The 22,454-nt window shown below is 32.8% G+C and overlaps 1 protein-coding gene and 1 long non-coding RNA gene across 2 annotated transcripts in view; one reads left to right on the top strand and one right to left on the bottom strand.

Annotated features, from left to right (window-relative positions):
* Positions 1-14,712, top strand: part of LOC126912715 (uncharacterized) — a 33,579-nt gene extending 18,867 nt beyond the window's left edge. The window contains exon 2 of the long non-coding RNA XR_007707377.1: positions 13,647-14,712. This is a non-coding gene — a long non-coding RNA (uncharacterized LOC126912715). The remainder of the gene's footprint in view (positions 1-13,646) is intronic.
* Positions 14,713-16,477: 1,765 nt separating this feature from the next.
* Positions 16,478-22,292, bottom strand: LOC118268229 (max-like protein X). The gene is made up of 5 exons (XM_035582622.2): positions 21,951-22,292; positions 21,333-21,409; positions 19,984-20,094; positions 18,254-18,451; positions 16,478-17,866 (listed from the first exon to the last, which is right to left on the bottom strand). The coding sequence occupies exons 1-5, from the start codon at positions 22,024-22,026 to the stop codon at positions 17,699-17,701; spliced, it is 630 nt and encodes a 209-aa protein (XP_035438515.1). The 5' UTR covers positions 22,027-22,292; the 3' UTR covers positions 16,478-17,698.
* Positions 22,293-22,454: the final 162 nt, after the last annotated feature.

Here is a 22,454-nt window from a genome sequence, read left to right on the forward strand (position 1 = left end):
TTGTTTAATCATATTGCTAACGATATCAGACAGCTCCAGGCTTGGGGGTTATTATTTTATCATCTAAGACGGTATACAAGACGACAGCCTAAAGATGATATTGTAACTCAAAATTAAGATTATTAAATTCAAACGCTTTGGTACCTACGTAACGTTTAAATCTAAAATCATGAATAGAAATCAATACTTTTATTTTATAATCTTTAAGTACTTAGGCACTTATTGGAATATTTTACGTATTGAATAAAGCATTAATAGAAATATTTAGTCTAAACACAATCTGAAATATAATAAAATCATGAATACAAAGCACAACAATGAATACATATTTTATAATCTTTAAGTTGGCACTTATTGAAATATAAAGCTTAATGTAAAACATGAAAAGAAATATTTAGAAAGTCTAAATACAATCTGATAATCGCAACAAAGGTTTTGTTCAGAAAAATACGATGAACAAAAAGTAGAAAACAACATTTTATAGAAAACAATATCATACCTACCTTACCTACGTAAAAATTCATCACTTGAAAGTGTCTTGTGAAAGAATCGTATAATGAGATGACTATGACGGTACTGAAATGTTTGTAGTTAGTTACAGGTCGTTTCTTCAACCTTCTACGCAACAGTAATTTGTAAAAGAAAGTTGAAATATTTCAAGTCCCTGTAATTACAATGCTACCGAACACAGCAACGAGCTTGTCGGCACAAAATAAATATGGCTCCCTTAAAACAAGCTCTTGCAAAGTTATGACTATTTAAAATGTAAATTTATTTTTACTTGCATTTTAAATAGCCTGCATGAGCAGGCGTGAGCAATTTATTGGACGAAGAATCAAATTAAGAACGAATAATGGAATCGGTAAACTAATTAGTTCGGGTGATATCCGAGAACTTTTTGCAACCGAATACGTTTTAAAAACTTGCGGATTAAAAAAAAGTTAAATTAGAAAGAAATGTGATGATTAAAAGTTTTTAATTAAGACATTTACTTTCTTTCTCTTGCCTGTTGTATAGAAGAATGACGTCAGAGTTCAAGTTAGAGAAAACAATTTTGCTGTCTATTAATTAAAGGTAGGGTTAAAAATATAATATTAGCAAGCTTGTTGATTGGGGCTGATTTCGGTACCTACCTTCGCTATGAGCCTTGACAAAAGAAGTTCACGATAAGAAACTCATAGTTTTAGTTGAAATGAAGAGAGAATGTAGTTAACTGTTTACCTACTCTCTATTCAATGAATATCTTAATTGGTTTCCAAATAGTTAGGATAGTTAGGTCTGTAACATTAAAACCATCCTATTTGCAAGCACGGAACGAGATTTAGTTCTCTCTTCCCGCACTTAGCACTTAACAGATTCAATAAAGTGTCTAGTTAAAATAAAAAGTTATTTTACACGAATTCTTTAGAACTGTAGATTGGTGTAGATATCTCTCATATCACTAAAACATTTATAAGGTGATTATGATGTTATAAAGTATCATTTTGAGCCTCACAAAGATACTTTACGACGAAACTGAAAGCTTTATTATTTGGCTCTTCATTTTTCCCCATAATTTTTTTCATGCGACATCAAAAGATAATGAAAAGCGTACGTACGTACGACGTAATCCTTGATTATTATGTAACGTACGTCGCTAAAGATTTTCGACCTCTACCGTGTAGGTATATAAATATAATAACTTCTGAATTGAGATCGAAACTCCATAATTAGATTAGGTTTTATTATGAACATTTCAATTGGTAAGGTATCGATATCAGTGAACAGACAATGTTATGTTAATCGGAATGTTTATGTGCAACGTTACGTCGATTTGGCGAAGTATTCGGAGGTTCTGAATGCCAGCTATTCCGTGTGGTTGTTCTCGTGGAACACCGGCAGTGCCGCAGCTTGCGGCGACGACGACACAAATGCAATTATCTGAGCACTTTGTCTTAGGCGTGTCCTTAAGTGTCTATTAGCATCGGAAAATTGAAATGAATGCAAGATGTGCTATAATGGTCTATGTGAAATAAACAAACGATACAATACACTATTACAGAGAAAGAAAATGTCTACGAATACAAAGAAAAACCTTTGTGTCAATTGAAAGTTTTATATAACGATCTCGTCTTCCCAATAAGTGAAAACTATTGTGAATGCTGTACTCACGGGAGTGCGGAATAATACAAAACTTACTAAAGTAAAATTGTAAATACTTGTCTAGTTGAGATACAATAACAAAAGGGAGATTATAAGAAATAAGAAGACACAGACGTCCAGGCAGATATAAAATAAATATTTAAAGGATCGAATCTTTAAGAGTAAAGTGTCAATTAATAATAATAGATACATTTAAAGATTTATAAATCTGAGATGTCTGAGATGATTCTTTAAGACTAAAATATTTGATATCTTTGATAGGGCTTACTTTCTTACCAAATATTTATAAAATAATATCAAATTAATCTCAGAAATACGCTAGGAAAAACTGCCAAACTTTGTCAGCTAACAAATTGACAAATGACCGGGATTTCTGTTATTTCGGATTTGAAATGCGAACTAGATATCTTAATGAATCAAATTAATGCCCCTAATTTATTTATCCCTTCGTCGTAATCCCATTCAAGGCAGGGAAAAATAGCCCCGCGTTGCTATAATGGGTCAATAAACTTAAGAGTACTATCTACTTACGAAAAAAGGAAAATAAATTGCGTAGATATGAAATCATCCTAACTATGAAAATTCCTAACATTTAGTTTTTATCATTTTGCCTCTTTCTTAGAAAAGACTCATAATTTATGATTGCACGAAAATAAAAGCTATTTATAAAACATAGATTGTACAAGGAAACTGTAATAAACATTGTAAAAGAACCATAATTCAAATGAATGTTTTTTCGCACGTCCCCGCACCGCAGTTTAGTGCTTTGATTCCGAAGTTACTCAAGGAAATTGAATGTCAACAAACGATAAGTTTGTTCGAATGCTTCCATTGTGGTCAAAAGAATATTCCCTTCCTAACAAAGAAAATATTTCCAGACGCTTTCTGCTTGACGTTCGGAACGTAGGACACTATGTGCTTAGCACTCACACGCGAATAGTCTAAAGCAAACAGTTACACAGTAGTTACCCAGTTTTGATTACTTTAATATCTAGCTAATCTTTTTTTTTTTTTTTTGAGGGGGGAAAATCATCCAATGACTTCTCCCGCCTTAGGTGAGGCGAGAGGGAGTGTCAGACTCTTACTGACTAAAAACCACCCCGTTCCTTCTCCTGCTTTGAGCCGGAGCCCCGGTAACCTTTTACGTTGTCCGCAGCTCCGGATCGGGCATCAGCCCTGCTGGGCCCCATCTGTGGAATATCTAGCTAATCTAGTATTTATATCGATACTGGATTTAATTACTAGATTCCTTAAAGAGATTTGAAAACTCTCAGTAGGATTATCCACTGTAAAGTTAATATACCTAACTGACAAAATTCAGAAACCTTTAAACTTATAAATATATTGATGTGTCCCTTCGGGAACAATAAAGTAATTTTCATGTATGTTATTTATAATTGTATTAATAAACGTAAAAGCTTTTCTATATACCTAGTCAATGAAATTTTCATTTCGGTGCGTAACTAAATTACTTACAGTATATAGGTGTGTATTATAAATAATTTAATTTCATTAACAATGCTTCAAAGTCATTCATGTATTTTAATAAATCATCAAACCAGCGGAATTTATTAATTAATTGTTTTGTGGTAACGACGTTAATTTCCGGACTCAAAAATAATTGGCATCTGAATTTCCTCTGACCGTTTTCGGGATATTAATTATTTAAAGTGCGTGAGTGGGTACTGCCATGAAAGTTAACGGTTAAACATTTTTTTATTAATATTTAGTTACCTATATGCAATCTATAGATGCTATTCATCTACCTAGTTAAGTATCTTCACAGTATAATGAAAATTGTCAGTTACATATGGAAATAAATATTCTGCAAGAAACAGAATGTTTGTAAATGTAGTAAGTAAATTATAAATAGGCCGTTTAGCCGACATCTCAATGTAAACCGTTCAACCTCGCTAATGGTTTAAGCTAATATTGCCATTGCTAAGTGCTAAATTATTACTGGCTGCTCGCAAAATATGTGCATGTGATTATAACTGTGTGTAACGAGCTATTCTTAGCGCGTCCTTAATTAATGAACTTTAAACTGCTTAGTTTTAGTGCCAGTTTGGCAAATAAAAACAATAGATGGCGTAAAATCAGAATTAGGATTTAGTTATTTAAGTGATTAGCAATTTAAATTAATTGTGTTCGTGGTAAAGATGTCAAATTCTAATATTAATTTTGTATTCAAAGTAACAAGAAACGAATAGTAGATAATAATATAATCGGAATTCACTGTAGTTAGTGTCTGAAAAAGTTTTAAAAAGAAGAACAATCTTGAACAAGTGAAGACTTAGGTTTTTTTTTCATAATTCCACGTTATGCCTATTTCGAATTACGTAAAAACTTAATTTCATAACATAAAACCTGAATAAAATGTAGATATGGACAACTCACACTATACCACATTTGGATGTAGTAACACTTGGATGTTACAAACATAAAAGTGACCAAACTCAAACAGTAATAAAACAAAAATTATGCTCCATGAAAGTGTAGTAGATGAAAAATATACCGACGTCCCAAGAGTCGTATATTTTCCGATACAAGTGCTTTTACTCTAATCTACAAGTTGATATGGAAAGTTTCTCGGTATTCCTTCGGTATACTAGTGATTAGACAGTTGATTTGATAGGTTTTTTTTGAGGGGGGATAATCATCCAATGACTTCTCTCGCCTTGGGCGAGGCGAGAGGGAGTGTCAGACTCAAAACAGACTAAAAACCACCCCATTTCTTCTCCTGCTTTTTAAACCGGAGCCCCGGTAAACCCGCTAGGTAGTCCGCAGCTCCGGATTGATTTGATAGGGATACGTCTTGTTTATCACTATAAATATTGTTGACTTATGTCATACTAGTTGTTTTGGAATCACGAAAAACGACCCGTAACTTCAATTGCACCTTATAAAGAATGGGTGATACTTATTACAGGTAACCGATATGCTTACCAGTATTTTGACTACCCTACCTCTAGACGTGACAGTAATGACTGTGATGAAATGTACAATACCTTACTGTAGTTAATTTTACTTCTTCAAATATTTCGTTTATTATTTTAAGTCATTTGCATTATGTTAATTCGAAATCCTTTACATTTTAATTAATGTTAAAAATTGTTTTACTCAAGACGTTACGTTTCGAGGTATTTCGAGGAAAGGCATTTTCAAGTCAACCTCAGTTACAACCTTAAAATGTTTAATTTAAGGAAAGGCATTTTATGTCATGCTATGAAAATGGTAAAAGTCAAAGATGAAACTTTTAGACCGTATTAGTTGAAGATAAATGTTAAAGTCGGTATGTCTGTAAAGGTCTTCTTAAAATTACTTGTAAGTATAGTTAAAAGTATTTTTGTGTGGTAGGACCGAAAGAATAAAAATTGTTTTGACGAAGAGGAAAACTAAAAGGAATACTTAAGGAAAATCTTGGTTAGAAGTCACTTATTATTAGAAACTTACGCGTGACATTATATTCTTAAAGTTGTTATTTCCAGTTACCAAAGTTTGACGACCGAGTGAGGAAATTGAATGTCAATTTAGGTGACACGTTGTTGGAACACAAATGTAGTTAAAATTTTGTGTAAAATAAATGAATACCGTAGAACGATTTAGTGTACCTCGGAATCTGCTAATGTTTGTTTTACAGCTTAGGAAAATGGGATTGTTTAGCTATATTATACCTATCAGATTACCTAAGTATATTGTTATACTTCAAACATTTTTTTCCTTTTATGTTGTATAATTTATTTTTATGCTACGTGACATAGGTACACTTTGCTTTTATTATTTGAGAAAACAATATATAACGATGCAAGTTTGATACCGATGTAGAGTAGACCATATAATAGTAGTACGTAAAACATACATTTATGTTTCTTACTAATTAGTATAACAATCGACAACAAAGTATATTTGATACAACTGATAAAAACTCAATCAAAACTTTTAATAGTTGCAATGCAGGCTCTCTGTATATCGAAACTAAAGTCAAAGCAATCAATAGTTTATAAATTAGTTTCTCTCGATACGAAATTTCCATTTAAGAGTATTGTGGAAGGGTAAAATAGTAAGTTCTTTGTTTTTGATAGTATGAAATAAGCATTACATTGTTATGTTAGTTTTAAGCTTATTTTATTACTAAGGTATAACATAAACATATTCGTTGACAAATTGTGTGTCCATGAAATGAAATAACAAAACCATTCTACTTACAAATAAGTTATTATTTTTAACGGCGACGAGTTTTATATACATCTGCCATGTTATATTTACGAAATTACATTACACAGATTAAATCTTCTTGAAGTACCAACTGGTTGTTTTTTAATATCGTGCTCCTTACAAGGTTATATTGCTTCATCATTTCGTTCACCTCAAGTTTATTTTAATAATAATCAAAATATTTACGTTTTGTTAGCGCAGCTGATGAATGAAATAAAAGCAAAAATAATTTAAAATAGTCTATTTATTTTGTCTAAAATTATTATTGTGTCAAAAATATTTATCAGCCAGGAATAGTCCACTGCTAGACTATGAGCCTCTTCTACATAATTATGAGAGTTTGTTTCACTCTACCATCAACCATATGGTTGACCATATGGTTTCTAATACAAAATGTACAAGTATAATATATAAGTACCTACTACGTATCTACTATGTTTAAATTTTCTCCATTTTACCTTTAAAGAAAACACAACGAAGCTTGACTTAAATAAGGCGGCGTACTATTTTTAAGTCACTTATTTTAATTAAGGTAACCTAATACGAGTCGGTTGTTGATTAAATTAAATTAACGAACTTTTTACACTGTTACACTTAATTTCGAGGCTTTTAACGATCGATGTTATAGCCAAAGAACACGAATAAGATTAAAGACAATAAATTTTCTGGCGGGACGTTTTAAGTAACCTGGAATTTGTGCCTAGAATAATTTTCTTTATAAACTCCTTACAATTTCTATTGTTTATTGAAGGGCTTTAACAAAATACGAGAATCGGAATTTGGACGATAAAATGAGTCCTGTTTAAACAATAAACAGTCGTAATCTTTAAGATTCAGAGCGTGTTTCTATGAAGCAAGCAAAAGTAAATTACTATTTATTTTTTATTGTCGAAGTTAGTTACAATGATTACAATAAAAAAGTTTTATATAATTCGGTAAATAAAAATAAGGACCTTATTTTTAGTCACTGGTCATATTTTGTGAAAAATTTTCAAAATGCCATTTGAAAAAATAAAAACAATACCATTAAGAATAAAATTTTATGGCATTTCTGTATTTTTTGACGTCAACTAGCCAGTAATAAATAGGTAGATTCTTTTTTAATATCATCAAAAAGGTTGAAAGGTAAAAGGTACAATGCCTATGTACCTACTGGTTGTATTTTGTAATAAAATCATAAGATGCCATTTGTAAAATAAAAAAATAATATAATTAAAAATAAATATTTTATGGCTTTCTACGTTTTTTTTTATCACATGGCCAGTAACAAATTCGTGTTTTTATTTAGACACTCATTAAAGAGGTTTAACAAAGATAGGTTATTTTATTTTATTAATTTTTATTTACATTTACAGTCATGGACGTCCCACTGCAGGGCAAAGGCCTCCCTACCCTTCTTCCACTTGTCTCTTCGTAGAGCTTGCTGTGGCCAATTGAACCATGCACCGAAATAATCAATAGGTAATATTTTATTCGATCCGGCAATCTTATCAAAGACCCCATACTCGGCACTTACCAGTTACATTTGAGACCAATCGACTAACGAGGTAAAAGAAAAGTATTTGTAATTTAACCGCTAAAATTTTTCTTAACCAAACTACACGAATATGAAGCCACAAGAGTACTTACTTACCTATTTGAAATATCGAATTTTCTTAATTAAGTATCGACAACAAGCAATAACGTCGATCTCTCTCTCCCTGGATATTGTAATCGAATACGAGGTCAAATATAATTCTATCAACGAGTAAGGAGTAGCAACATTTTCGCCGGACAAGGACGAGGAAGAAAACCTCCTTTTTTAAGGGGGGGAAATCATCCAATGACTTTTCTCTCTCTTCTCGCCTTGGGCGAGGCGAAAGGTAGTCTCAGACTCTAACTGACTAAAACCCACCTTGTTCCTACTCCTGCTTTTCCAGCCGGAGCTCCGGTAAACCCGCTAGGTAGTTGGCAGCTCCGGATCAAGATGAAATACATCCTTACACTACACAAAATGTTTACCAATTATACCTTTATTGCTGGCAATGAACCAATAATAGTTTACCCGATACATATCTTACTTAAGCTACGTAGAAAAAAGTAGGTACCAACTAACGACTTTTACATGTAAGTCAGCGTGAACTATTTCAGTTTGCTCCCCTTTTTTTTTTTGAGGGGGAAAATCATCCAATGACTTCTCTCGCCTTGGGCGAGGCGAGAGGGAGTGTCAGACTCTTACTGACTAAAAACCACCCCGTTCCTTCTCCTGCTTTTCGAGCCGGAGCCCCGGTAAACCCGCTAGGTAGTCCGCAGCTCAGTTTGCTCCCCTGGCGCGAGATTTCGATACCACAGAGCGAACGAGTGGATAGATTGATGAGTGTAACAAACAAACATTGAAAACAACGTTTCAATCTACGTTTCATCACAGTCCCAAGTAATTCGCGAATCGTTTTCGAAATACGAGATTTTCTTGTTTACCACTAAACTTTACTAGTGTGATCTAGGGTTCTCTTCATGTTGTTGTTTTTATTAGGACTTCATGGTTATGTATACTTATTCATAAGTATCTGTTTTATAACTTTCGTGGGACGTATTAAATTAATGATTAGGTATATTTTTGGGCTCACTCACGTGGATAATTGTTTGACGAGGTACTGTTTCAAGCCATAACTATACCTGATAAAAATATGTCCATGTAAGCAACTTATTATCTAATGTAAGCAACTTATTATCTAATATCAATAAATTATCTCGTACCCTCGAATTGAACGAAATACAGATTGTAAAAAACGTCCATCGTGTCAACACCAATACTGACGTCCGCATTAATTTTATGTAGACGATAAAACACGAACACAATCGATTTTTGAGCCCGCATTAAATCGTACAAAAAGCCCTTCTTTATTTCTTCAGCGAGGCAAAGTTTCATCAGAGCAGTGAGCATTAGTTAGCAATAATGACGTCACGAGTCACTGACCTATTTATTTTACTATTGTGATAATAAAACACAGTAGTGATGGATATCCTTCGGCGAGCTATTTATTGAATGCCTTAATCTTGAGAACCAGCCATGTATCTTCCTGATGTTAATGTTCCTACTATGTCTTCATGATGTACTTTATCATGTTACATTGTGAATCTCTTGGGAAAGAATGATATTATGTATATAGTAACCTAACCAAATAAGGCCTATGCCCCAATAAAGCCTATTTTGAAAATTTCCCTCTTTCCGATTTCAAATGGTCGCCAAAGTTTGTAGAAGTGTGCATGCACATTACTTAACTAATTTGAGCACAGCAAGCAACCCGTGCCGCGATTATGTTGGAACCTACAGTCGAAAACAATCACGACGTGGAGCGCACTTTAGTTTTTATAAAATTCGAGTAGCGTAAACTGTTAGGGTTAGGTTTGGGTTAGGTGCGTGCCTCAAAGAGACATCAGACCACCACAGATGGGGCCCAGTAGGGCTGATGCCTGATCCGGAGCTACGGACTACCTAGCGGGTTTACCGGGGCTCCGGCTCGAAAAGCCGGAGAAGAAACGGGGTGGTTTTAAGTCAGTAAGAGTCTGGCACTCCCTCTCGCCTCGCCCAAAGCGGGAGAAGTCATAGGATGACTTTCCCCCATCAAAAAAAAAAAGTGACACCACTTGAGTACCTAAATAAAGTAGTGCTAAAACATTTTATTTCTTTGTACCTTTGTGTTATTGTTCCCAAAAAAAAGGTATTTTCACAGCTCTCTCACGTTTTATCCGTCACAATAATCCCTATAAAACCTTCCCATATTGCGTACAATACAGACAACTTTTTATATCAAGTACTTCATGTTTTACGTCGAACGCTGGGCAGAGGTTATATTCGAGCATTACTTCGGTATCTACTGTTTGAAGTAGACGGCGTTACTTGTTCTGTGCTCACCTCTCCAAGTTTATGTCTAAGATATTGTCAAACCGTTAACTTTGAACGTTTTACTCTCGTTCAACGGTGTTTCCGATACTACAATGCCCTTTTAAGGATAGCGTCACGTTTTACACCTTTTAAAGTTTTTACAAAGCGTGGTGCTATGTAACCTACCATTTTATTACGCTTACAATGCAATAAAGAGGTAAGCAGAGACATGTTATGGATTAAATGTAAAATCCATTACGTTATAGAGGTTTATATCTTAGCATTTTCTGGCCCGTTCCACTGCTGAGAATTCCGAAATATTATTTGATTTCCTAACTGAACTGGCCAGGTACTTTTCTTTAAGACGACGGCAACATTTGCATTTCATAATTATAATTAACTTTATGCATAATACAATAAAACATAACAATAATAAGCAGCACAATAAAATCTAAATAATTATGATATTAGGAAGAAAATCATTTATAAAATAATCATACGCAACGTCACGCCTCTTATCCCCGAAGGCAAAGGTGCACATTACGGCGCGTAATGCCGCTTTCCTTTTCAGCATACACACCCACTTTTCACAATTTGTGTTATAAGTCCCATGTAATAGGGGGTGAGCCTATTGCCATATACTGGACACAATTCCAGACTCCGTGCTACTATTGAGAAATTTTCGAAAGACCGAAAAAAGCCCAGCAATGTAAAATAATCATTGTTCTCACAAAAATAAATGGTGGAATAAAACTCAAAGATAGCTCCATTACTCATAATAAGTCATAACGAGAATGAAAGATGGAATGCTAGCAAATCTCAACGAGTCACGTTTTCAGCACTATGAGGATTAGCTTTAGGTTTTTATGATACACACTGTATAGGGATTAGCAACATCTAAGGGCATTTGTGATTTCATTGTCACTAAGGGTTGTAAGATATCTATACTCACATACATTCGCGGATGCAAGCAAATAATGCAATATTATTTTTACTAAAGTTTACTACCATACATGTTACGTTACGGACGTATGAAGGTAAATGCCAATGCGTCACTAAAACGCAAACAATATCTAACACTCGGTTACACACCGCACTATTAATAGCAGAATTTATTGATTTCCTTTTCTATGTAAACTGCAACTGTGACTCATAATCATAGCTATGTGAATTTATCTCAAAGGTATAAAAGTGTAAAATAAAATTTGAAATCGACTCAATCAGCGTCATGTATCGTGATTGATTGTATGCTATTTAGGTATTTAAATAATCACATTGGTTTATTATTTACAACCAATGAAATTGATCGTCCCTTCAGAATATGTGAATGAATGATGAGCGTATTTGGAGCGTAACATGACATATAAAACCATTGTTCTAAGTTCTAAGTGTTTCAGGTATATTCAGTTTTGTCCTAAACTCATATACCTATATAGGTACCTATTGTTGGACTCCATTTCTAATCCTAACTATCCTGTTACAAATATTTCTAGTGCTCTGCTGAAATGACTATAATGTATAGCAATATATTTGTGTTATTTAGTAGGTGTGTTCACAGAGAATTAATCATAATATGATTCATATGATAAATATCACCCTACAATATTGTATGGGGATCTATAAAAAGACTTTAGTCCACTATAAAAGAAAGAAGTTTCAACGTACTTAGTTGAACTATTCCCTATATGAAATGGAATAAGTAAATAAGAGACAAAATGAAAAATAATAAGAATGCTCAATATTTTGTTCTATCGAAACAAGAAAACCTTCAACCATGGTATCATAATGTAGCCAGCAACCACGCTAGCAACAGTGCTAAAAAGATAGAGTTTCATGCCAAAACGGAAACTTGTCACATTGCTGTCATTTTGTAAAGTGAATTTCGTTAAAATGTTAAATAAAATTCGGTAAGACAGGAAATTTCGTCAAAACTGTTTTCGAGTATTATAATTTAAGACTCGGAAACAGTTTGAACAGTCAAAATGATGCAACGAATTTATTTATAAACAATGTTATGATGCGGGATTAGATATTTTATTCTACTTATACTTTTAAAGAAATATGCATTCATGAGATCAGAACGTAGCGCTTATCCTCCTATTCGGATCTTATATAGGTAGCTGATAATACTGTTCTTTACTAGTACGAATATTTTGAAGAGCTGTGCAAGCTTTATAGAATAACAACGTTTGTGGATCTATCGTGAGACATAATACGAACTGAGAGCAGTTATGTAGGGTACTTACTTAGATACCAAGCGACAAAGACTTGAACGTCAGTATTTTACAATATATCTTGCGCTACGTTTATTGTATTTACCTTACACCTTGTGTCAGTCTAGACCTTGTTCAAAATACATAGAAGATAATTATCTATTTTGAAAAAGTTTTTGTTTACATAATGTCTTAACTAAAGTCACATAATTTCTATCCTATTGATTTTATGTTTATATTGATATTACTAGTTTACTCTATAATTTGCTAATATATAGTATTTTTACGTGTAGGTATATAAAAATACTCCACTCAGAAAATATGTCAAATCCGTAAACAAATTTCGTAAAAAAAATTCACATCACATAAGGAGTAGGAGTATGTACACCTACCTCAGGTTATTCAAATGCATTTACAATACAGATACATAGTTACATACCAATGCCGATCATTTTTCATTTCCGAATAGGTACGACACGGAGAAATTGACAAAGGATTTGCGTTCGGGAACCGATAAAAGGTTTTCACCTCTCATGTACGTTCTGCATTCAATCACACTCTAATCAATATTTATCTGGTTTTAAAAAGATTCTTGCTTACCGGAGTTTTGTAGGAGACTTTTTACATATATAGATATATATTAAAACTTACAAGAACGTTTTGAGACTGCAAAGGTACTTATACCAACAATAGGGTCTTCATTAATATGTATGCTTGGGCGAAACACGCTGAATAGACGAAACAACGCCATTGTGCCAGTAAATCTCTACAATTCCAAGACTACAATTTCTTAAACCACTTTAATCTTAAATCTAGTCTGAAGACAGCTTTGCCTTGAAGACTAACATAAATGAATGAGATTTCTAATTAATCTTATTAATTAAACTATATACCTATTTTACCTATGTAGTCTATCCCAGTATCTAGGTATTATGATGGTTTCTATAGGTACCCACCTATATAGCAAACTAAATAGTATTATTAATGTAATCCTGTAACAGAGAATGATGAAACTTATAGGGGTACCGAAATGGATACGTACAGACCTGTAACCTGTTGTAATTGCTACGGCGTAGCAGCTGGCTACGCTACCTCTCCAAAATTCCCAAATAGAACACAAAATCCGTTACAGAAGCTTTCAACTGAAGTGCCACAGCATCGACGCGATGTTTCAAAGCAATTTAAAACGATTTTCCTACTTTTTGTTTCAGATGAGGACGCGGTGAGCTGTGAGGATGAGTCGGAACTCGAGTATAGCCGACTCCAAGTCCAATGGAGAACTCAGAATATTGTTAGTGGTGACCGTTGTCATCGGTTTACTTCTTATGTTCTCTCTGCTAATGTGCTATGCGTGTGTCCTCAAGAGACTTTGCTGTGGAACGCCTAGAGAACGAGCGAAGCATGTGGGATGTGCGAGACGAACCGAGAGCTACCCGATGGGTGACGTCACACTACTCTCGCAACCGACGGAGAGCGAGCGTGTATAGTGAAAGCAATGAAATACATGGTAATCAAAATAATGTGACTGCACAACATTTATACCACAGTAATTCAATCTGAACGTGGGCCGTATAATATAATTTATGAACCATGTTGAGTAATTGCCCTCGTATATAATCCCGATAATAAAGGTGATTTCTTTATTTGCTAACGTTGTGTTGGTTCTGCCACAAAGCTAGTCAGTTATGGTATTAATCAATCTACACCTAATTTATACTGCATTTCATGAAAGACTGATTTAGGTATCTATTTTTGCCTGTTTTTATCAGACTATCATACAGTTTGTGTAATATTGTTTAGAATTTTTTATATTTAAATTGTCCAGGTATTATTTGAAACAGTAAACCAGTACTTACTGGTTTTTAGTCGCCTAACAAGTTGAGTACATATTATTTAAAGATGCAGTTATTAGAATGTCTTATCATACGTGTACTAGTCACCAGCTTCTAACTGGATAGGTAGAATGGAAGCATGTAATGTTGTCAACGAACTGAAAAATATAACCTAATTAATTTTCTAACTAGTACTTCTTTCTTACTCTTTAAAATTCCTACTAGAGGATAAGTTAAGAAGTAGACTAGATGTAATAATAAGTTATTTTACCAAAGATGTGTTATAAAATCCTTTTTCAATTACCAATCATCTCTCGTCCTTATCATACTATGTACTTTAGTTATGTAATGCGTGTAATTATTATAAACAGTAGTCATTTAGTGATTTTTTATATAAGAATGTATCGTGTGGAACAATAATTAATAAACCACTCAATGTAGTTAATAGCAGTGTTTTGTTTTTTATTATTTTTTGAAACATTTTGGTGAGTTGTGTCTTCCAGGATCTCTTTATCTAACTACAGGCTAAGCGATCGCCAAAATTACATACGGGCGCTATACAGGTGCTGCGTGAGCTAAAGACTCGACAGCAAATGTACCATGGAAACTGTTAAGGATTATCAGCATACACAAGAACGATAAAACTTCAATTTTACAGCAGGCACGAGGAAGTAAATACGCATTATTAGGTAAAGATAATAATAGTAAGTATTTTAAATCAAAACTGAACTAAATCTGTTTTAATTGGTCCCATGAGGGAAGTATGAATGCAGTTGACAAGGTCTCAACTATCTGGGTCAAACTAGATAGTATATTATTACATTCTGAGTAAGTAAACACTAAAACAGTTGTTAACTGAACTAGCAACAGAATAATAAAACTATTTAATGAAACATGAAGGAATTTGCAAACACTCCGGAAAGTTTGCCTCTCAAGTCTCAACTTATAATTTTAGCAACAACTTGAGAAACTCCTCTAGACAGGCGTAAGTTTACAATGATGTCGAAAGCCGGAAAATTTAAACTAAATACGAGATACTTACTTGAACTTTAAATCGGAGAAGGCCATTGCATTGCAGCTGTTACTATAGTTTTATTTCGAGTAGGTACATACCCAAATATTTATCTACTTACATGCATAGTTTGGAATTTGATAATGACTGATTTATAATACTTACAATTTACAATGTCAAAATTGTTTATAATATGTTTATATTATATAAGTAACTTATTTATTGTTGGTGTGTTTGTAAGTCCGTTGGTCGAGTGAAGAATTTCGAATTCAACTTTTGGTTCGATGTTTGATGATTACAAATTACAAGTGAACTCGTTCACTTATAATGTAACTGGCGAAATGTGAGATTTCATTTAATACAGCTTTTGCTCGGCAACCGTGCTTAAGTAGCCATTAAAAACTGAAACAAACAAGAACCAAAATTTTTAATCGCTATTAAAAGAACTATTAACAATCTTGATCGCCCTGTAGGGTAATTAGTATCCGTCTAAATGAAAAAGGTGTGAGATGATGAAAACATGGACATGTCGAGCATTATAACTCTAATAAACTGTATTACCTTCAGTAGACTATATTAATAGGATGTTTTATAGACAGATTTGCTTATAGTTGCTAGTAACGATTTTTTATAATTACGAACCAGATATTTGTATCTATTATTTACCTTGTGACTAAATATGTTTTAGTATTGCATTTTTAAATTTTCTAGTAGGTACTATTAAGTAATTCTCAGAGTACTTAATTTTTGTCCCATACAAAAACTGATGATTATTTTCTTGGGCTAAATAATAAAATATTTCTGCTGTCGACACACAGCTACGAAAGCTACAGCGGTCGGTAAGTTTCTGGTGACACTGCTACGCTTACTACGCTTTTGTAGCGCTGTAGCCAACTTCGTAGCAAGTATCAATGCGCTACACACGTTGGTGTGAGTGGTTGGTGTGTAGTAGGCACCGAGTCGTAATGTGATTGTAATTTTAGGTCTGTATAATTAATAATTTGTTATTTTTCCAGAGACCCCAAATTTTCAATTAGGTGATTATTTAAAAACTTCTAAATGTCAATTTTATTGTTAGTTTGGTTTGAAAGATCACATTCATTCTAAATTAGGTTCATATGCTAACTTTTCTAAGTATCTTAGGTTATTTAGCTGTGGGGATAAGCAAACATATCGATATGACAATAAAACACAGAAATAACGAAACATATGTTTATTTTACATTGAAAACAGCAAACTGTTGAAGGCACTATCATTTATTGACATTCGTATTCTTGAACAAATTCTTTAAGGCGAACATTTTTTTATCACAAAGCTTACATGATAAGCATGATCTTCAAAAATAACTTTTGATTTCTTATAAGAAATAAATAGAATATTGGAATCTAAAAATTAGAGATGTGCCGACTATTCGACGATTTTAGTAATCCGCGATGAAACGGTAAAACGTGCGAGTAGCAATAGTAAAGATAAAATTTGTATGTAGTGTGAACGCCACAGATTGTGGAGTAAATGGTATGATGATATCTGACGAGAAAATAGTATGATATGTTACACTACTCAAAGTAGTAACTTATTTATCTAAGTACTTAAGATAAGATCAGGAAATGAGAAGACATGCAGTCCACTGCTTCACACAGTGGCAAAAGAATGACATGGATTTGTTAAAAACGATAAACTATTTAAGAAAGGGTTATAAAAAATTACTAATAACTATAATAAAATAATTATTAGTATGCCTGATAATTCTTCAAATATCCGTAGTATTCTTTCCAACCGAAATCTGCTAGTCGCCAAGAGCCATAGTCGGCACATCTCTACTATAAATATATGTCCATATTTTTAATTTCATATACATTTATCCAAATAACATAGTAAAATTTCATACTAATTATAGTATGTATTGTATATATTTAAATTATCTAATTAATAGATATAAATTCCAATAACAATAAACATATAATAATATACGTCTTATTTGTGCAAATTGAATAACATTGAACGAATATGTAATAGGAGTGAAGATACGAGTTTTCTTATCACATGAACATATTATTACGACGTTATCACTCGCTCTATCGCTTATATCTGCTTATGTATATTTGGCAGATAAATATTAAACTGTATGTAATCTATATAAGGTAAAACAGAGCAATTCAGTAATAGAAAAGTAACTACCAATAAAACTTCGAAAAATATTTAAAGTTCACAATTTAAAAAAGTATAAGATTTCATATTTAAACCTGATAGGAACAGTAAACAACTAATTTAAAAAATTACAACCGTCAAAAAAGATCAAAGAAATAAAATTTTATATAATAATAACAATCACGTCAATTATATCGAAGCTCAATTAGTAGTACCATGTCATGTTTATGACTACTAAACAAGACAATATGTATGGATGTATGTAATGTATTTATGGCGTATAACTTTGCTCCCTCAACACGCCGTGAACCATAGTTCTCAGCGACTGGGGCTTGCAGTATTCTTCGAGCCAGTTGAACACTCCCGCCGAAAACTCCGCAAAGTTATTTGTCGGCACCGACTCGAACGACTCGAACAACTTGTCCATTATACCCTGGAACTGAATTTAAAATACTTATTTAAATATTTTTTAATTTTATGCATTAGATCGTAGCTTTATCTATGCAAAAGGTTATTTATAACGTTATTCAGTAACGCCTGTATAAAAAATCAGACAGACAGACAGACATGACGAATCTATAAGGGTTCCGTTTTGTGCCATTTGGCTACGGAACCCTAAAAATAAAATATGATATCACCCATTTTAGCATGCAAGAAGACGGTTGGTATCGAGAGATAAAATTTTATTTTATCATTAGAAAAATTACTTTTTAGGGAGCTGCAGCCAAATTATGTTACTAAAACCAAAATCAGGAATTCGGACTAGATTCTACATAATGCAATTTTTTTTAATCAGAATGTTAGCAGTATGTAATACCTAACTTACCACTTTAAACTTATCTTGGTCAGTAAGTCTTTGTTCATTGTGCCCTGGTACTGAATGTTGCGCCTTCACGATTTGCTCGTAGTTAGCCTGCATTATGCGCAACGCCACCACGTCTTTGCGCAACGCATTTCGCTCATCTTCCTGCCTTCGCCTCTGCTGTAGTAAGTATTGGATGTAATCTATAGATTTTTGAAGTACCTGGAAAAATAGAAACATTCATCTTTAGAATACTCTTCGTCACAAACTAAATATTTTAGTGTTTTAAATTACAGTAGTTTGCGGTAAAATTGGAACAATTCGGTATAATATTCTACAATAGGTACAAGCATTCATAATTTTATGTACGACACCTTTGACCTAGGTGTGACAAACGGTAAATATAACATAAATTAGTGTTTTTAATCGAGTCGTGGATACATTGTGATGTACTGTGGCTACAAAATAATTGGGAGTTCAAAAGACAAGCATACGTTGGTTACATTTCCACAGGGGGCAAAGCGATGTTTTGTCTTGTCAATTAATATGAAAACTATCCTATTCCATGTTAGTATTTTTTAACATTTTAATTTTAAACAATTTCATTTACAACTATAATGAGACCTGATTATCTTCAAAGGTTTTGATAACTTTTGTTTATTACTGTTTTGAGGTGAGCGCGCACGTTTATATATCGTGTTTGATTATTTCAAAAAGCATATCCTACCCGCGTGGTCGTTTATCTCTAAGTACGTTTCTTTATTTTTTGCCATGTGCAGGAGACACGGAAAGGCAAAGATGTCACTTTGGAAAATGTTTCTAAAGAATCTCGTCTCTCTAGTCTGCCTATTTCCAATACATAAGCACGTACGTATAATATCTACCTATCGTACAAAGAAATGATCTATAATACTATTTACAGTACCTAGAAGTTGAAGGTTAACAAGCCATGTGCGTCACACAGCATCACGGTTTGTCTATTATTGTCACGCATTAAGCTAATACAATTTATCGCCAACGTGAAGACAACGTAAGAAGTGACACTGTGGTCACCATGCAGAATTAGCAAAGCATGGCATGGCTATTGAAAATTGGAAATATCAAAGAGATAATAGCTTTATACATTTAACAGGTATATAAGTACTGATAAAACATTAAATCAAGTCTAAAGTAAATCCAATTATGATACATATGTTCACCTAGTTACATATGTGTTCGTTTATTTACGATTAGGAACTTAAGGTCTATTTGGACACGTTGTTGCCGCATGCTACTTCGCGAGGTGTCACTGGCCTCCGTATCTATGACGCGAGAAGGCAACACCAAGTAAATATGTCTGTATATTGTAACTTTCACTAAAGTAATACGTATTTGTGTATGTTCACGAAAGAAAAACAGTTATTTCGTCATTATACAGACGTATCCGGCAGTTAAACATTAAAATAATAAACATCATAATATGTAGTTAAATTACTTTGTATGTATCTATGATATTATAATCTACGCCTTTGGAATGCGCACAAAATATCGCAATTTACATAGTTACTATTCTTTGTAATTTCCTAATTCAATAGAACTACTAGATATTGCATTTAAACTATAAATATTACCGCAAAGTTACGCAAGCAGACTAGTTACGTTGCGTTGTAATACACAACATGGTCAATATTGAGTATTGATTAGTTAGCAAGGTCGGTAAAACAAAATTGTATGATAACCTTCGCCATATAAATATTTAGTGATAAGAAACTCACGGCTGCTTTGCTTGGTTTGTATCCTGATGCATCTGTTTGCTGGCAAGTTGGTACCAACTCCTGAAGGGAATCATAGCCCTTCTTAATGGCATCTCTTCTTTTCTGTTCAGCCTGTAAAAAGAAAGTAATATTACTAACAACTTAACAATAGTTTAATACTAAAAGAGTTTAGTACAAAACTAAAGCTTAGTATGACTATCAAATATAAACACAATGAGGTGTAAACATAAATCAGGTAATAATATCGAGTATTACTAACATTATGTGATTCAATTTAGATATTTAGTATTTCAAGTTAGGTTATAATAATGATCTCCACCATTAGAATTCATTAACTAAAAACTATCTTCATTTTACTAAGTTTTAATTATTACTGTCATTATTATTCTTATTATATTAAGAAAAGCAACTATTAGAGTAGCTAACAACTGTTTAATTAAATCAGTATTTGGTATCACAAATGTTTTGTAAATCTAAATGTACCACACGGGATAACACACAATTTTAATCCTGCAATCCCCATGAGAGCAAAGCTTCGGCAGCAGTTAGTAAGTAACGAATATGAAAATGAATTTTCAATTGTGAAAGAAGAAATAAATATGCATCTCACTGATGAGCATTTGAGAGCTATTCTATGAATTGCAACTACAATTAATTATGACAGATAACATACAAAAAATTGCCTCCCAAATGCAACCTCAGACTATGAAATCAGTTACTTGTTAGTTGTAAATAGTTTGTGGTGTTTATTTATATTATTCTGTGGTTATTTTTCAAACTACATATAATTAAAGCAAAAACATATAAACATAATGTAAGTATTACATTGATGAATTAAATTCTGTATATTTTTACAATGTGAATAGCATTTTCATTTTTCTATAGAATATAGGCATTTACATGTAGATATGGGGTCAATATTTCAAGTGTGGCCTGCTTTTAGTTAATTTGTTTGCTTTTAGTTAAATTGACAAGTTGTGGACCTTACTGGCCAAAGATTGCTGACTGCTGCATGGTCATTGAGTGAGTACATGTTATAATTGATTGACTTATACAGCAAACAAGCATTTACAATTTTTTAAGAATAAGAAAAGAACCACATAACATTATATCATTACCCAGGTAATTAGTAAAATGATGGAAATCAGTTAGTATGCATTAAAATGTAGTAATTAGGTGCTTAAATTCTCTTTTCGCTGAGCTTTCAGTTGGCTAGTATTAAAATAAATACCATATGGGGCATATGGTATTTAGTTCCTCTGGTATTGGTTTTGATTATTCAAGAAGTAAATTGAACATTGTTATATGGGATGTGTGGTGTATTTTACATATATTATTGTAGTCATTACCTGAGTATGAGCCTCTCTCCTTCTTTCCTTAAAACTCAGTGCAGATGCCTTGTTGTCTCCACTGTCATCTTCATCTTCTGTAAATTAATACCAGGATTTTCAATAAATAAGGGTTTTAGAATGCTGAAGAATCAAATATTAAATTAATTAATAATTATAATTAATCTTAAATAATGTGAAGATAAATGCTTCACAACAACCAAATATGACCTACATACACTATATAATACAGTAAAAAAATTGTTGATTAGATTGACATCATAAGGTATTTTTGTTTACTGACTAATTAGGTGCATAGTTTCATATAAATTAAAAACAAATTACAACATAAATATGAATGTCATAAAATACCATGTGAACCTCACATACAATAAAAGTACACAATTAATAATTGAACAAATATTTTATTTTATAGTAAGGCAATTTTGATACTTTAGACAAAATAAAGAAACTATCCAAATTCATGCAGCAATGGAAAATTCCGGTAAATCAAGATCAATACCTTTAACCGTAATAGTTGTAACACAACAGATATTGGAATTCTTATAAAAATCATAACGAAAGAGACAGAGAGTAAGATTGATAAAAGTCCAATAGATAAACTACTCTACTACTTACCCGTGTTCTGGTTGGAAGACGACGGTGTCTGGTGTATATTTTGGATTGAACCATTACTACCACATCGTGGATACATTATAAAAATATATTAACACAACTGAAGATAAAAATAATAATCTATGAAATGATAACAGGTGGACTTACAACTAAAATACAATTAAACTAGGCTAGCGAGGCAAACAAGACGCGGAAATCGACATGACACTGTTAAAGTGTTTAAAGAATTTGCATATTGATATAAGTTTCAAGCGTTGCTTATAAACAATTACGCACTTTATTTTTCACCTCGCTATTCCATTCCGTTCAATTGACGATTCCATGACAAAATGACAAATGTTTGACAGTTTTGACAATGACGATATGCGATAGTGACATGACAGATAATAATAGACAATATCAACATCCATAGAGTCATAATTGTTTGGTTTGAACAAAAGTTATCTAACCATAATCCAATCATATCATTATTTTCCCAAAAGTTAAAATAAAATATGAAACTGCCAT

The sequence above is a fragment of the Spodoptera frugiperda genome, chromosome 29 (assembly GCF_023101765.2).
Source record: "Spodoptera frugiperda isolate SF20-4 chromosome 29, AGI-APGP_CSIRO_Sfru_2.0, whole genome shotgun sequence".
In the NCBI taxonomy this organism is placed as follows: Eukaryota; Metazoa; Arthropoda; class Insecta; order Lepidoptera; family Noctuidae; genus Spodoptera; species Spodoptera frugiperda.